Source organism: Hyperolius riggenbachi, chromosome 8 (assembly GCF_040937935.1).
Source record: "Hyperolius riggenbachi isolate aHypRig1 chromosome 8, aHypRig1.pri, whole genome shotgun sequence".
Classification (NCBI taxonomy): Eukaryota; Metazoa; Chordata; class Amphibia; order Anura; family Hyperoliidae; genus Hyperolius; species Hyperolius riggenbachi.
Window position 1 is genome coordinate 195,761,517 of NC_090653.1, and position 17,557 is coordinate 195,779,073.

Sequence of the window (17,557 nt, forward strand, 5' to 3'; positions counted from 1 at the left end):
GGGGGGCTCCCTCTGGTCTGGGCCCTATGGCTCTATGAGCCCGGTCAAACCTCCACATATCTTTAGGTGTATCAGGGGATATAGATTCACAGAGGTCTGTAAGATATTTCTTAATATCTGTCGGGCGAACAGTATCAGGGACCCCCCTGAATCTGAGATTTTGCCTGCGGTCCCTGTTTTCATGGTCTTCCATATATCGCTGCATATTGACCACTGAGTCTGTCAGCCTAGCGTTCTCCTCTTCTAAAAAATCGCATCTCTGCTGTAGGTCAGCCATATCCTTTTCCAGGGATGTGGTTCGAGAGAGGGCTGAGGCTAAATCTTCCTTAATATCTATCAGGGCTGCAGTAATAGTCTCTTTAACAGAGTGGGTTACCTTTTTGTGGAGAAAAAGGGCAAGATTCAAGTAACTCTTTAGTGACATACGCCACAGCAGAGTCCGCCTTAGATGATTTGGCCGCCATGACAGGAGTTCCGGACTGCGCAGGAGTGGTAGGCCTGAGGAAACAACGATCCAGCTGGATGCTCTTGTCTTTCTTCGATTTGCGTTTGCCGCCCATAGATTGAGTCCTCGTCACCTCCAGGGCACGGGGCACTTTGAAGAGAGTGCCAATCCTCCATTATGCCAGCGCTAGAGCGAACGGTGCGGGGGCGGGATACGGAGCTCGGGACAAGGAGCTCAGGAATCAAGCGGCCATCTTAGATCGCGCCGCGCATGCCCCCCGAAAATTAGTATTATTATTGTTAACCTGGCTCATCCCAGTTCTTTACGACTCTCGTACAGAGGCTCAAAGTAAAATATTTTTTTTTTTTTTTTTTTAACATATCAATTTTTATTTTGAAAAACACAGAGAAAAACAGGTACAGAGACAGAAACAATGGGAACACTGCACTCCCAGACATAGGAGAAAGTGTCCCGTTATCTTAACTACGTTGCCAAGTAGGAATGGAGCATAGTAAAATATAGCATCAACACAACTGCTGAATAAGTGCATAGTATTACATACAATGGTCCTTGTAATTAAAACTTGTATAATATACATGTTCCATCCAGAAGACTAGCTTAAACATTGCATATATATACTACACATTAGGAGAACATAATGTCTGAGCCACTGTGTCCCCAGAGGGTAAAAGAGAAAGGAGAAGACAAGACAAGAGAATAAAAGATGAAAAGAAGAGAAAAGACGAGAAAAGACGACGGCTCCGACTCCACCCCCCCGCCACCACACGGCAACACCAGCCCCAGTGATCCCCAAACAGGTGTATGGCTTCAAGACTCCATATTTGAGCCAGTCGTGGAAGTATTCTCACACCAAGGTGTCCATATTTTCTGGAATCTTAAAGGACAATTGCGGTTCTTATATGTCATTTGGTATAAAGGCAGGGCTCGGTTAAAGAGAATCTGTACTCTGAAATTCTTACAATAAAAAGCATACCATTCTATTCATTATGTGCTCCTGGTCCCCTCTGTGCTGTTTCTGCCATTCTCTGCTGCAAACCTGGCTTGTAATTGCCAGTTTTAGGCAGTGTTTACAAACAAACTAACCAGCTTCTAATAGGCTCAGCTAAGCAGAGTGTGTTAGTCACACAGAGCCTGCAGGGGGTGTGTACAGCTTCTAGCTAATCACAAGCAGCCCTGCACATTCCAGTCTGACTGCCTCAGCCTGACTGTGCCGACTATAGAGAGAAGATTAGATCATATAACAGAGATAACACAGCTACTGTGCAATTAGGAAAAGCTGCAGTAAGCCAGACCACATTAGAAAAGGCATAGGAACTTATAGCATAGAAGAAATAAAGATAAACAATTTGTTACAGAGTCTCTTTAATGGTACGTTTCCACATATTTATAGAGGGCATCTCCTCCCCTTTCCAAACCCTTAATATTTCTTTGCGTGCATAGAAGCACAGTATACGAATTAGGTATTGCATATATTTATTATACGTTGGCTCCTCGAATAATCCTAACAGAGCAAGTTTGGGCGTACATTCGATGTATGTTTCCAGAATTTCATTTAGAATATCAAAGACACTTCTCCAAAATACCTTAATCTTTGCACATCCCCAAAACATATGATAGAACGTACCATTCTCAGCAGAGCACCGTTGGCACAGTGCACTGTTAGTGCTACTAATATTGTGCATTCTTATGGGAGTAAGATACGTTCTATGCAGGAATTTGATCTGTATAAGCCTATCTCTAGCCGAGATAGGGATTTTCACAAAATCAGTCAAAATGTCTTCCCAGTCAGTATTATCTAGACCTGGAATGTCCGAATTCCATTTTTCCTGGCAGCGGAGGATCTTTTCATTGTTTTGGGACATTAGGTCTGAGTATATCACCGACAAGGATTTGATCAATTGTTTTGTCAAAAGAGTATTTTCAAGGTGATGTACCTCCAGCACAGGCGCACCCCCGGGAAACTGTGCCGTGAAGGCATGCCGAAGCTGCAGGTAGCGAAAAAACATTTTGTTCGAAATGGAGTAGGATTGCTTCAGCTCATTAAACGTTAATAAAGAACCCTCTTTAATGATATGTTGTAGATTCTTAATACCTGCCGACACCCATAGTTTGGGGTCCGGTATCTGGGTAAAATGCACCAGATTAGCATTATCCCATATAGGCATGTATGGGGATAGTATCTTCTCTACTTTTAAATATTTAATCACTGCTGACCATACTTTGCATACTGTTTGCATTGGAACAGTAACATCATTACTGGTACCTCTGTATAGTAAAAGGGTGAGTCTCTCATAGGAACCCAAACAAGCCGCCTCAGTCACCACTGCAGGGTTATAATCATCTTGGGAGAACCACCATCTGGCCGTGACCAGTATTGCAGCATAATAGTATAGCTGCATATCAGGAAGGGCTAGACCTCCCTGGTCTATAGCTAATTAGAGCGTACTGAGAGCAATTTTGGGAACTTGTCCTGACCAGATAAATGATGAGATCAGGAAGTGGAGGCTTTTAAAGAACTTTTTAGGGATATGTACTGGCGAGTTGCGAAGGACGTATGTAAATTTGGGTAAAAAGATCATTTTAAAGATATTTATTTTCCCAATGAGTGAGAGCGGTAAGTTTTTCCAAGTTTGCGATTTCCTACGAAAGGCCTCAGTAATCGGCTGTACATTAAGCTTAAAGTAGTCATTCACAGAGTTTGTTATTAGAATTCCCAAATATCTAAATTCGGTTACCCCATGTAGAAGATTAGAAGGTACAATGAGCCGGGACCCGGTCAGTGGCATGATGACAGACTTATCCTGGTTGACCCTAAGGCCTGAAAATGTGCCAAATGTCATAATAATGTTAAGGGCTGAGGCTAGGGAGTCATCCGGGTCATTTAGATAGAGCAGGGTATCATCCGCATATAGTGAGATCCTTTCTTCAATACAACCTACTGGGATACCCTTAATGTGTTCAGAGTCTCTTATTAGAATAGCCATGGGTTCTATGGCAAGAGCAAAAAGGTATGGTGAGAGTGGACACCCTTGACGGGTACCCCGTTGTAGCTGAAATGGATCAGAAATGGTGTTACCGGTACGGATTTTAGCTTTAGGGTTATGATATAGGGCTTGTACCCACTTAATGAATCTAGTGCCAAAGCCATAGCGATGCAAGACTTCCCAAAGATAGGGCCATTCCACGGAATCAAATGCCTTCTCCGTGTCCAGCGAGGCGACTACCCTGCGACTGGGCACAGAGGAGGACATCGATATATTAGTAAACAGCCTACGCAGATTGATATCAGTGCCCTTGTTAGGCATAAATCCAGATTGGTCTCTGTGAATGAGAGAAGTTATTACTGGTTTAATCCTGTTTGCTAGTATCTTAGCTAAATTTTTTGTGTCAGTGTTGAGTAAGGAGATTGGTCTATATGACCCGCAATGTGTTGGATCTTTTCCTGGTTTTAATATTAAGATTATTATTGCTTCTGAGAATGACGCAGGAAGAGAGTGACCCTCCAAGACATCATTAAATAAGGAACGTAGTTTAGGAGCTAATATGTCGGTATAGCATTTATAGAACTCGGAGGGGAGGCCGTCTAGACCGGGAGTCTTGCATGGCTTAAGGTCAGCTATAGCTTCCTGGACTTCCTCAATAGAAATTGGACTGTCAAGAAGCGTCCTATGCTGATCCGAAAGAGATGGCATATCTATTTTACCTAGATAATTAGTCAGCTCCTCCGAGGAATAATGGGCTCTGGAAGAATATAATGTTTTATAAAAGACAGTAAAGGCCGCATTAATATGCTCAGGATCAACCTGAAGGAGCTGGTTATTGTCTAAAATAGCAGGAATGGCTGTAGGCACACTAGAATCTTTAGACAACCAAGCAAGTAGTTTGCTATTTTTGTCCCCAAATTCAAAAATGCGCTGTGTCTGATGTAGAAGTGTATTTTTGGTTAGGGATATTTGAGCTAGTCTCCACTGCCGAATTAACTGTTGCCATGATCTCCATAAGTCAGGAGAATTAGAATTGGTAAAAACCTCCTCAGCCTCTTTGACTTTATTTTCAAGGCTCTGTACATGCGCCCTGGAGTTGGATCTAAATGCTTTAAGTTCAGTCATATATTGACCTCGGATGACTGCCTTTCCCGCATCCCATACAACCGGGTCAGAAGTAGAACCATTATTTGTGTCCCAGTAGTTTTGCAGGGCTTGCGATATTTGTGGTTGGATTGAGGGTTCAGTTATATAAAAGCGAGAGATTCTCCATAGTCTATCTCTTGGCTTGGTAGCAATAGTAATTGTAAGTAGTATAGGAGCGTGGTCTGAGATACCTGACGGTAAAATATCTATAGAATGTACCTGAGATAATATGGAAGGGGTAGCAAAGGCAAGGTCTATGCGAGACATAGAGTGATGTGCCGAGGAAAAGCAAGTAAATGCCTTTTCCATGGGATGTTTCCACCTCCACAAATCCTGGAGATAATGACCTTCAGCCCAGAGCCTCAAATCGTTCCCGTCTCTAGTAGAGCCACTGGTTCTATCCATCGTAGAGTCCATAGTTAAATTAAAATCCCCCATTATAATAAGTCTGTCACCATGCCACCTAGAGGTTTTAGCAATCATATCATATAAAAGTTGTTTGTTTGTCGGCGGCGGTACGTATACACCAGCCATAATATATTCAAGACCATAAAGTTCAAAATTAAGTAGAACAAAGCGTCCAAGGTCGTCACAGCATGAGTCTAATATCCGTAATGGAATAGATTTATGAATAAGTATTGAGACTCGTCTGGAATATGAGGAGTATGTTGAGTGATAATGCTGTGAAACCCAAGGACGCTTAAGCGATAATATTTTATTGCCAGTTAAGTGTGTTTCAAGTAAAATGCATATATGTGGGGTATATTTCTTTAAGTAATTAAATACCAGAGATTGTTTGAATTTGGACCCCAACCCTCTTGTATTCCAACATACACATTTAAGTGTATCCATTGGTTATGTAGACTGATACTGGCACAGCGTACAGTGTATTAGTATCCAGGGACCTAAGTGAGAGCCAGACCGTGCGCGACCAGGAGACGGAGCCGGAGCCAGAAGGGAAAAGAAGAAAGAGAATAGAAGAGACAAACACAATCCCAACCCCCCCCCCCACCCTACACCTCTTAACAGAACCACAGGAAAGAGCATGTCTGCGCCCCAACGTATCAACTGTGTCAGAGATGGTCAAATCTAACTACCAAGACCACCTCTGTGGGGAAGCGGACAGCCTGAGGAGCCCCCCCGCCTGAGTCTCCCAACCCAACAGGGTTGAGGGTGTAAAAACTTAAACCACTTATGCACAGCAAATAGAACTGTCAGTGTGTATTACAGTAGGAATATCAGAGATATCATTTACGCCAGGAACTATCATAACAGGGAAAACTCTATACATACTCGATACACCCAGCTCTGTCCTGTGAAGCGGATAGCAGGAATAAGCATGCAAGCATGACAGCATACAAACACAAGACATGACCAGCATATGGACTGCGGATCTGAGCCCATGGGGAAGTAGACCCGGACTCACATTAAATGCATAATACATCACAGCACGGATATTAGAAGCAAGTAGCAAGCAGTTATAAATACACAGGAGTAGCCAAGAGTATATAGATTGCGAAAAACTCCTGTGTGTGACATAATAGGACCACATTAGGGCCAACAGGTCCTAATAAAGAACAGATTATAGGAAAGCAGTGCCGCAGGTTTAGCACACTACGGGTTGGAGCTTAACCTCCTTGGCGGTATGAAAAATACCGCCAGGAGGGAGCGCAGCAGTTTTTAAAAAAAAATTTTTTTTTTTAATCATGTAGCGAGCCGAGGGCTCGCTACATGATAGCCGCTGCTGAGCGGCATCCCCCCGCCCGCTTCGATCGCCTTCGGCGATCTCCGATCAGGAAATCCCGTTCATAGAACGGGATTTCCTGGAGGGCTTCCCCCGTCGCCATGGCGACGGGGCGGGATGACGTCACCGTCGTCACTGACGTCGGGACGTCATTGGGAGTCCCGGGCCACCCCTCGGCGCTGCCTGGCACTGATTGGCCAGGCAGCGCTGGGGTCTGGAGGGGGGGGGGGCCCGCGCCGCAGCAGATAGCGGCGATCGGGCAGGGGCCAGCGGCGATCAGAGTGCTGGCGCAGCTAGCAAAGTGCTAGCTGCGTCCAGCAAAGCAAAAATTATGAAAATCGGCCCAGCAGGGCCTGAGCGGCACCCTCCGGCGGCTTACCCCGTGTCACACACGGGGTTACCGCCAAGGAGGTTAATACAGATGTAAGTGAGATGTCAGTTACTTGGAGTTGCATAAAAATGTACAAAATGTAGATATAAATACATTTGCCTTGTCTTAGGAATATTAGCACCTCAGTGACTACCCCTATAGCCTATATTTATACCATACTTGCGTACACTAAGACTGTATTACGGGGAATCAGCAATACTTTCTGCATTCTTGATGCCAGAGAGCAATAATTGTAGGATACCTCATTGCTGTATGTGGTCTATGATGGAGGCATGACTATAGTAGGAGTTAGATTGTGAGCCCCTCTGGGGGAAAGGTAGAGCAGACCTGAATTCAGAACTTACTCCCTGCTATAAGTAGGATTATAGTGGCCTCTGCTGGTCACTACTGGTATCATAAACATAGCAGGTTAGCAAGCCTCACAGTACATACCACACATCCACACGCCAGCCGCCCATCAAATATTAACGTCATCTATAAGATAAATTGAAGCTGTCAAGGTCATATATATGGTACAAGAATGAACTCTACTGGCTTAGGGTCAGCGACTATCTTCAAGTGAGAATCAGAGCGTTAACTGCGGAATATACATTGGGGTCACCTTACATACTTCAGATTTAGGGAGCTAAAGATAATTATATACGCGACATTATTGTTAGTGGGAGTTCCCGTCTTACCCAACCCAGCCAGTGTGTCTTGCTCCACTATAACGTGGAGATAAGTAGCAGTAGTAATAATAGTACATAGTATTGACCTGAAATAGACAGCATTTCCCCATAGGAGACATATATAGCAGTACATGCAGACACTGTAAAGATAGGCACAACTATTAATATAACATGAGGGAGCAGCAAAAGTATGGATGCATATCATGGAGTGCTATCTTTAGTATGAGCCACTGACTGCAGGAGAGCGATATCCATGCAAGACATACCGCGTACAGGACCCATACTGTGCATGCGACGGTACAGCCATTCTCCGCAACCCCTAGCATTCCCGTACAGCATTCATTATGAGACAGTATCGTACATGGTAATCTGGCACATGCTTTATATATTGATACGCTGCCCTAATAACGCCCGTAGGCGAAGGAGTCACACATGCACACCAAATTCTATAAAGAGGCACAGGTGCAGCTTCTGAGAGGCCACCATTTGCATAATGGCGGGTAGAGCCGTTGGCAGAGTGGCGTACAGAGCTATGTTTAAAATGGCGCGGGCGCGCCAAACACCCGGACGGTAAAAAAGACTGACCCCATTAACTATTTCAGACCCCTAACCACGCACACACTCATCTTCCCCATGAGCCCAGTCCGCACAACACAGGCTGTATAAACATATATATGCACATATAACAGTCCCTAATGCAGTCACAACTCACATACCGATAAACAGGTCACCTCCCAATCTGCCTACATTACATGCTATTCTATTGACATCTGCAAGGTAGAGTACAGGGCAAAACATATATCTGAGAAGCCATAAGAGTATTTCGGGCAACATAACCTAACGAGTGGAGCATAATCTCCAGTAACTGTCCAGACGTGGTAATAATAATGCGAAACGGCATAGTAGTTCCAACCTAAATAACATCGTGTTATAGCATGAAGAGTAAGTGAATCATAGGAATAGGATAACAGTATATATTCGTACTCTCCTGTTTTTGAACAGCCATATAGTGCGTTCGGAGCAGCAGAATAGAACCATAAAGGCATGATCCCCAAAGGGATAAAGTCAAAGTATTGAACGGGTAAAGTACATGGGATAAGTTCATTCTTCTAATGCAACCCCACAGTATCTGTACGAAGCACGATCAAGTGTATCCTTTACTTACAGTTCGGAGAGCAATAGACTATGGATTTACTGCTGCTGCTGTGGGAGCGACTCAATCCAAGTCATCGCAGCCTCTGGAGTCTCAAAAAACTTAGACTCCCCATTATGCTCCACTCTAAGTTTAGCAGGGAAAAGCATGGCGTAGGTTAAGTTGCGTTCACGCAGTTTCAGCTTAACTTGTGTGAACGATTGACGTTGCTTTTGTGTCTCTGTTGTAAAAGCGGGAAACAGCATTAATCGCTGGTTTTCAAAGAACAAATCCCCTGCCTTCCTTGCCGCCATCAGGATGTTGTCCCGGTCCCTGTAATTCAAGATCTTAAAGATGAGGGCCCGCGGAGGAGCACCCGGAGGATTCTTCTTTCTCGCAATCCTATGTGCCCTCTCAATCACGAAGAACTGAGAAAAGGTGTCACCTGGGAGCAGGCATCTAAGAAGTTTTTCCACGAAGTCAGGAACCTCTTTCCCTTCACAGCCCTCTGGAAGACCAAGAAGACGAAGGTTATTCCTTCTATTTCTGTTTTCGGAGTCAACCACCTTGTCTTCCATAGTTTTCAAGCGCCGCTGCATGGCAGTAATGTCAGTGCCATGTGTCCGGACAGTATCTTCAGTGTCCGAGGTACGTCTTTCAACCTCACCCAGCCGCTCCCTGATAGTAGATATATCTTGTCGCAAAAGCCCCATTCCTTCATCCAAATGGTCTATCTTCACTGTTAGAGCCGACTGGCACTTTTTTATAGCTTCCATTATAGTGCCCACATATGATGGGAGCGGTTCCTGCTCTTCTTCCGCCATCTTAGGGTCCACATCTTTATCCGTCTTTTTGTTAGGCTTCTGAACAGTTGGAGATGTCGGCGACTGCTCAGAAGTTTTGGACTTGTCTCCCTTCTCCTTGCCACCCGCTTTAGTACGTTGAGACATTGCCAGTGCCTCGTATGGATGGTATCTCGAAGAGGAGGGCTTGTCACGAACGGGGCCTGCAGCGCCACTCCAGTCAGGGGGAGCGGGGCAAACTTCCGCGGATCCCTCACGCGGGGGGGCACACCAGTCCTCCAGATTTCAGCCGTGTGGATGCCAAGCACTGTAGGGCACTTTTAGATCGAAATCCAACCGTGTCTAAGTAGTTAGGACTGTAGCAATTAAGATCAGGCGGCGGAGATCCTCACTACACGTCCGCTCAGGTCGCCATGTTAACCACGCCCTCGTAAAATATTTATTTAGCAGGCAATTGGCCAGATGTTTTGGCCTCCCATATTGTCCTGCTATTTCAAATGGACTTGGAAGTATTGGATCAATCAGAGAATGCAGGATTTTACTGCGGTAGTCGGAATACCATGGAAATGTTAGGCCAATCACAAGACGCAGGAATACTTGGTAGTATCCGAGTCTTTTAAATACCAAAGTAATCCAATTTTGTATGAAAACATTTTTCATTCTCTGATTGGTCCAATGCTTCCCAGTTCTGTGATTGAGCTAAATTTACTGAGTTTCGATTGAAAACGCCAATTTCCAATCAGAAATACGAAAATTTCAATGCCGCTGAATCAGAATGACCATGCCTAGGCTTCACACACTTTGGCTGCTATTTCAAATGTTTAGGCAGGTAACTGCCAAATTTTTCAGGCCCCACACACTGTAAAATATTTAATTGCCCAATTTTTCTCATACAGTGGCTGGAAGAGGCTGAAAGTAATGTGTCTATATGGCAGAAAAAAGTCCAATTTTTTGGAGTATCTCTCGTGCAGAGGCTGAAAGTAAATTATTTATTCCAAAGTTAACTGCCCAATTTTTCTGGCCTCTGTCTCGTACAGAGGCTGAAAATACAATATCAATTTGGCAGGTAATTGTCCATTTTTTCAAGCCTCACACACTGTGGTTGCTATTTCAATCTTTTAGACAGGTAACTGCTAAATTTTTTAGGCCTCACATACTGTGGTTGCTGATTCCATGACACATATCAGGTCTCTCTGAGGACTGTCTTTCTTTTCAAGCTGACAGGAAGAATGGTGTGCCTGTAGAGTGGAGTCGTAGGAAACGTGGCATGCATTTCATGTCTCTCATACAGCAGATGCAATTAAAATGTTTAACAGATGACAGGACATATTTGAAATCTAAAATATTTATGGCACAAAATGTTTAAAAATGTCATAGATAAATTTGCAATACCACATATGTCAGGTCTCTCTGAGAACTGGCATTCTTTTTGGTCGGGTAAGAATGATGGTGTGGCTGTAGAGTGGAGTTGTTGGCAATGTGGCACACGTTTCAGGCCTCACATACAGTAGATGTAATTAAAATGTTTCACCACTTCATATGACATATTTGAAACTTAAGATTTTGATGACATAACATTTTTAAAAATACCATACATACATTGAAATGACACATAGCAGGCCTCTCTCTGGACTGGTATTCTTTTTGGTTGGACGGAAGTATGGTCTGGCTGTATTCAGTTGAAATATTTGAAATGTTTTGATTTTAGGTCACAACGCTTGTGTAATGACACACATTTTTGGTCTCTACAAAAGTGACTGCAAATGTAAAATGTAAATGAAGCCAGCTTAACATGGCGGCCATTCTAAAGACCTTTATTAGAAACAACTTGAAACTATATATGATTTTTGGCATCTATGCTTGAAAAAAGCCTCTGCATAAAATCCATATTTTTGTGTGACTATTTTGCCATTGATCCCCCTCCACAATGCCCCTTTCCAGGTTTTTGGACACTTAATATAGTTTTTTTTTAAGAAATTGTGCCTGTAGAGATGATCTGAAGGTTTTAGAACTTTCCTTGGAATTAAAGCCAATGGGGCTCACCGCAAACGATCAGTTTGGCAAACTTTCATGGTAAAATCGCCATGTTTGTCCATCCTTAGCTATGAATATAAGACTTAGAAAAAGACTTGGGTATACTGGTAGACAAGTTAAGATATTGTATACAATGCCAAACAGCAGCAGATAAAACAAAATAAAATTATGGGAAGCATAAAATGTGAGTAAAATAATCATGAGATGCTAGTAAACCATTCCCTCTGTATAAATAACTTGTGAAACCACATCTTTAGTATGAGATACAGTTTTGGGTATTATACTATGGAAGGACATTATTTTCCAGAACAAGTACAAAAGCAGTCAACCAAATTAATCAGAGGAATGAAAAGTCTCACTTATCAAGAACATTTCCTAAATAACATGTACAAATACATTAGAGGGCAATACAAAAGTATGAGCGGCTTTTCCAAAGTACAGTGGGACATGATATTTGTATGGAGGAAAAACACTTTTGCTATCTATTTAGGAAGGGGTTCTTTACAGTAATAATAGGTAAAAGGTGGAATACCTTGCCACATTAGTTATAGCAAATTTTATTTCTGTATTCAAAAAGGAATTGGATGCTTTCTTTGCATTGAAGAACATTCATGGCCATTATTACTAGGTAATTCTTGGTGATTTTGCGACAATGTGGGCACAAAATAACATGAGATCCATCATAAATGCAGATTCGTACATGTGGAAAATTGCATACATAATTTGCATTGATAAGTATGAATGGCCTCTAAATGAAACATGGCTCCTTGCACACTGCATGCGATTCCGATTCCGATTCCACTTTTTAATCAGTTTTTACATCCGATTCCGATTTCCGATTTTTAATCTTTACTGCATGCTGCATTTTTTGATCCGTTTTTCTGTTGAATGTATTCAGGGAAAATCGGAATTGAAAATCGGAAACGGAATCAGAATCACAAAACAGATTTGCAGTGTGCAGGGAGCCATTGGGATTACATGGCCGAATTTATGTTGGTGGAAGTCAGGAATTCTAGTACTCACTTTTATATATTCTTTTTAATTTGCAGATATATAACTATAACAATTCTTATGTTATGTTAACCTGTCCTTAATCGTGTTAATTTATTATGTTTTATTTACTCAGTTGTATAATCTTAAATATATCTGACATTAAAGATTTTAAACAATCTCTGTGCACAAAACAATTATGCTAACCATAGTTTAGTGACATGTGACTTGTAATGACTGTAAAATCTCTAATGAAGGAGTAAGGATAAATAAAAAAATGTCTACTACTGTACAATAAGCTAATGCTTACATCTTAAAGCCTTTTGCAGTCTTCGCAGTTTCAGTGCAGTCCGGTATGCTGAGAATTTGATGTTGTTTAAATCTCCTGAAAATGTTCAAATTAAAATATTAAAAGGATTTCAGTTACACTTGTACTTTACTTCAAAAGTTCACAAAAATGTAAAAGTAAGCATATTTAAAATGTCTTGACTTTTTTAAACGTAATACATCTCTGATAAAGTTACTATAAAATATTGAATTGATATGTCATATGCACTTATAACACAAAACATGGCTGCAATAACCATTTCTTACCTAGTGCACAGTATAACTCTGTCATTTTAGGATGATCCCAGCAAGTTGTCTGTGCCTGATGACTGGACAAAAAAGCAAGGATTAACATAATAGTTAAGAGGTTAATACATTTCATCCAAGAACAAAAGTTCCCAAGTATTTAAAATCTCAATAAAGACTGCAGTTTTCATATGGATTTATTATGACATTCTTTTATTTTATTTTTTTAAAGTGCGTGTTTTATTTATTTATTTATTTATTTTTTGTTTTTCAAAATAAGAAACAAAACAGGCTGCTCCATCAGTTTAGAGAGCATTGTGGACTGACAGCTGTCTGCTTGTCACCTTATACATCAGAGCAATTTTCACCTCCCATTCATTTGCCAATCACTTTATCACTAATAATCACAATGAATTGGTCTATATCTTGTTTTTTCCGCCACCAATTAGGCTTTCTTTGGGTGGTACATTTTGCTAAGAATTATTTTTTCTAAATGCAGTTTAACAGGAATATTAAGAAAAAAATTGAAAAAAATGTATTATTTCTCAGGTTTCTGCCATTATAGCTTTAAAATAATACATGCTTCCATAATTAAAACCTATGTATTTTCTTTGCCCATATGTCCCGGTTATTACACCATTTACATTATGTCCCTATCACAATGTATGGCGCCAATATTTTATTTGGAAATAAAGGTGCATTTTTCAGTTTTGCGCCCATCAATATTAACAAGCTTATAATTTAAATAATATTAGTAATACACCCTCTTCACATGCATATTAAACAAGTTCAGACCTTTAGGTAACTATTTATGTTTTCTTTTTTTTTAATTGCAATTTTATTTCATTAAACATTTTATTTGGGTAATTTTTGGTGTGGGAGGTAAACAGTTAATATTAAATGTAATAATATGTGTTTATTTAATAAAAAATGTATGTGGATGTATGGCCACAGTCAAAAAAATGTATTTCAGTCCTGGAAGCAAACGCTCTCGCTTTCAGGAAGCATAAGGAGGACAGGAAACATTTTTTGCTCAGAAAGACTGCGGCCTGACTGCGGATAAGAAGCTGTCGTTTTTTCTGCCGGGACTTACACTCACCTAAAGGATTATTAGAAACACCTGTTCACTTTTTCATTAATGCAATTATCAACCAATCACATGGCAGTTGCTTCAATGCATGTAGGGGTGTGGTCCTGGTCAAGACAATCTCCTAAACTCGAAACTTAATGTCAGAATGAGAAAGAAAGGCGATTTAAGCTATTTTGAGCATGGCATGGTTGTTGGTGCCAGATGGGCCAGTCTGAGTAAGAGGCTACAATTTGCTCGAGCTCACCAAAATTGGACAGTTGAAGATTGGAAAAATGTTGCCTGGTCTGATGAGTCTCGATAGAGTCAGAATTTGGCGTAAACAGAATGAGAGCATGGATCCATCATGCCTTGTTACCACTGTGCAGGCTATTGGTGGTGGTGTAATGGTGTGGGGGGTGTTTTCTTGGCACACTTTAGGCCCCTTGGGCATCATTTAAATGCCACGGGCTACCTGAGCATTGTTTCTGACCATGTTCATCCCCTCATGACCACCATGTGCCCATCCTCTGATGGCTACTTCTAGCAGGATAATGCACCATGTCACAAAGCTCGAATCATTTCAAATTGATTTCTTGAACATGACAATGAGGTCACTGTACTAAAATGGCCCCCCCAGTCACCAGATCTCAACCCAATAGAGCATCTTTGGGATGTGATGGAACGGGAGCTTCATGCCCTGGATATGCATCCCACAAATCTCCCTCAACTGCAAGATGCTATCCTATCAATATGGGCCAACATTTCTAAAGAATGCTTTCAGCACCTTGTTGAATCAATGCCATGTAGAATTAAGGAAGTTCTGAAGTCGAAAGGGGGTCAAACAACGTATTAGTATGGTGTTCCTAATAATCCTTTAGGTGAGTGTAGATCAATGAATGGGAACTATGTTCCCATTCATTGATCTCCGGGCTAACAGGGGGTAGCACGGGCATGCACGGAAGTGCGCAGACATGTGCAAAAGCACAGCAGCAGCCACCTGGAAGTGACAATCACATTCAGGTGGCAGGAATGGTTAATGTTCTAATTTGGGTTGTCCTTATATTTTGCGGTTAATAGCAAAACCCCCACATGTGCTAAAATCACTACGTTTTCTATGTATGTTAAGGTGAATACTGGGAAAAAGGGGAAAAACAATTAAAAAGAAACAAACCTTTTGAGATAGAATATAGGAGTTCATTTAACATAACGAATGCAACTTAATGACAGTATGTTTGTTTAGGCTGAGGTTCCTCTTTAATGTGCAGGAGCACAATTGTCACAGCCAAGTTCCAGTGTAATAAATGCATACATTGAAGCAATAGTATGACCCAGCATTGGTCTTGCTAAGAAAAACAAAATACCGCCTGGTTAGGCGTACTCAGCAAGGCTCACTGTGTCAGTCTGTTAGGCAATTAATGGTGCGTGGTGGTAATGGCTACAGTCCAATCCAATGTGTATAGTAGATAAAACCCAGTTGTGTGTCCAGAAAGTAGATTAAGTAGCTTTAGTGTGGCCTATAGATCAGCCAAGCAGTAAATAAGCATAGAGCAAAAGCATGGACAAGTTCAGTATGGTCTATGTAGTAGACAACGGCTTGTGAAGCACACATATACAGGGCAAGCAATAGCCAGTGATGGAAAAAGTTTATGCACCACACAAACAGCTTGATTGCCTAGATTCCTGCCCAGTCGGGCTCCTACTGTTTCCAGAGGGCACAATCCTCAAGTGGCTGGAAGGAGGTATAGAGGTAAGGGCATCTCCAGGTATCAGAGGGAGCAGAGCGGGCAAGCGGGTGCCGCCATGAAGGAGGACGGCGTCCTCAATCAATTTCACCGGCTCAATCAGCTTCTTCGGGAGGCATGTCTTCCTGTCTATGACACGCCGCCTATGTGCCCCTCTCTATCCAATTCAGCCGCACCATGCCCGCCCCCACCCACGGGCCAATTGAGCGGGGGTCGGGGGGGCAGATGCGACGGGCACGCCAACCAATAGCATGCCCCAGCGCGGCCGCCAAGCCCGCCCTCGCTCACTGGCCCGCGGGAGGGGGCAGGAGAGGCCCCACGCACACAGAGCAGCCTACAATGGAGAGGACCTGGGGAAGTTCATGATGGCATCTGTGGGTCCCCATTAACCAGGGGACCTTTGAATGCCCACCCCACTAACACACCCCTTACCCATTTCCGCATAGCATTAAAAAAATAATTTAAAACACAGCCACAAAAAAAGTTGTTTGATAGTCTTAATTAATCAAAAAAATACTTACCTTTAATTAATGTTCCTACACCAATACCCTCAGAAATGACCCAACGACAATATCTTATTGACCTTGATTGAAGATGAACCCTGAGGAACTTGTGAACACGCCGCACATGTCGATCCCTGCTGCTGACACTTACTATACCAAAGTATAGCAAGCCCTGACAAAGCATCCCTGAGGAGAATTCCCAGTGGTCTGTTAAGGCAGAGTTCCCCAACTCTATCCTCAAGGCCCACCAACAGTACAAGTTTTGCAGAAAACCATAAACATTCACAGGTAGGGTAATTAGTGCAGAGCTGATTAACTACCTTGTGGATTAGAGATGGCCTGAATGGTCCTCCCAGCGGGTATTTCGCGTGGATATCAGCTACGCTTGCCAGAGGCGGGTAGTGAACACATGGCGCGTTCGACCAGCCCCCTATAGCTCCACATTGGGCTAAACTTTGACCCTCTACATCACAGTCAGCAGACACATGGCAGCCAACCAGGCTGCACTCACCCACGGACCCCCCCCCCCCCTATAAAAACGCTGCAGCATTGACCACATTCTCATTCTGCTGATGCTGCTGTTAGTGAGAGGATGGGAGAGGTTGCTGGAGAGATAGGGAAAGCGTTAGTTAGGCTCTTGTTAGCTTGCTCCTCCCTGAAATGTGTTGCTGAAAGCACCCCAAAACGGTTCTTTTGAGGGGTAATGTTCTTCTGATGTGTTTTTTGTGTGTGTGTGTGACACTGACACTGCATAGATACAACCCTGTCGCAGTTGTGCCCTTGCTTGCTGACACACGGCATTAGATTAGTGCATTTCTTCCCACTCTATTCGTGTGATTTAACTTACTAAAGCATAGCTTTCTTTTTGGGTGACACTGCATAGATGCAGCCCACAGATAGTTGCTGCCTGCTTGGTATTTGTAGTCCCACTGTTTGACAGCACACTGTATTAGAGTGGCAAAGTGCATATCTTTCCACTGCATCTGTGTGACTGCACACTGTATTAGAGCAGTGCATATCTTTCCACTGCATCTGTGTGATTGAACTTACTAAAGCATAGCTCTCTTTGTGGGTGACGCACTGCATACAGCCCACAAAGAGACAGGGACAGTTAGCTTTGAGGGCTCATATCGTTCTATTCTGTGTGTGTGTGTGTGTGTTAGTGTTGGGCGAACAGTGTTCGGGTGATGTTCGAGTTCGGCCAAACATCTGATGGTGTTCGGCCAAACTGTTCGGCCATATGGCCGAACTAAGAGCGCATGGGGGATGCCGATGCCTATGGGGGATTTTACCAATTTTGGACCCCTGTAAC

General features: G+C 42.6%; 1 protein-coding gene across 3 annotated transcripts in view; it reads right to left on the reverse strand.

Annotated features, from left to right (window-relative positions):
- Nucleotides 1–17,557, reverse strand: part of DRP2 (dystrophin related protein 2) — a 697,048-nt gene that overhangs the window by 428,352 nt on the left and 251,139 nt on the right. For all 3 annotated transcript variants that reach the window (XM_068248074.1, XM_068248073.1, XM_068248072.1), the window contains exons 9-10: nucleotides 12,953–13,014; nucleotides 12,669–12,743 (exon numbers count right to left, since the gene is read on the reverse strand). In XM_068248074.1, the coding sequence (XP_068104175.1) occupies nucleotides 12,669–12,743; nucleotides 12,953–13,014 (137 nt within the window). The remainder of the gene's footprint in view (nucleotides 1–12,668; nucleotides 12,744–12,952; nucleotides 13,015–17,557) is intronic.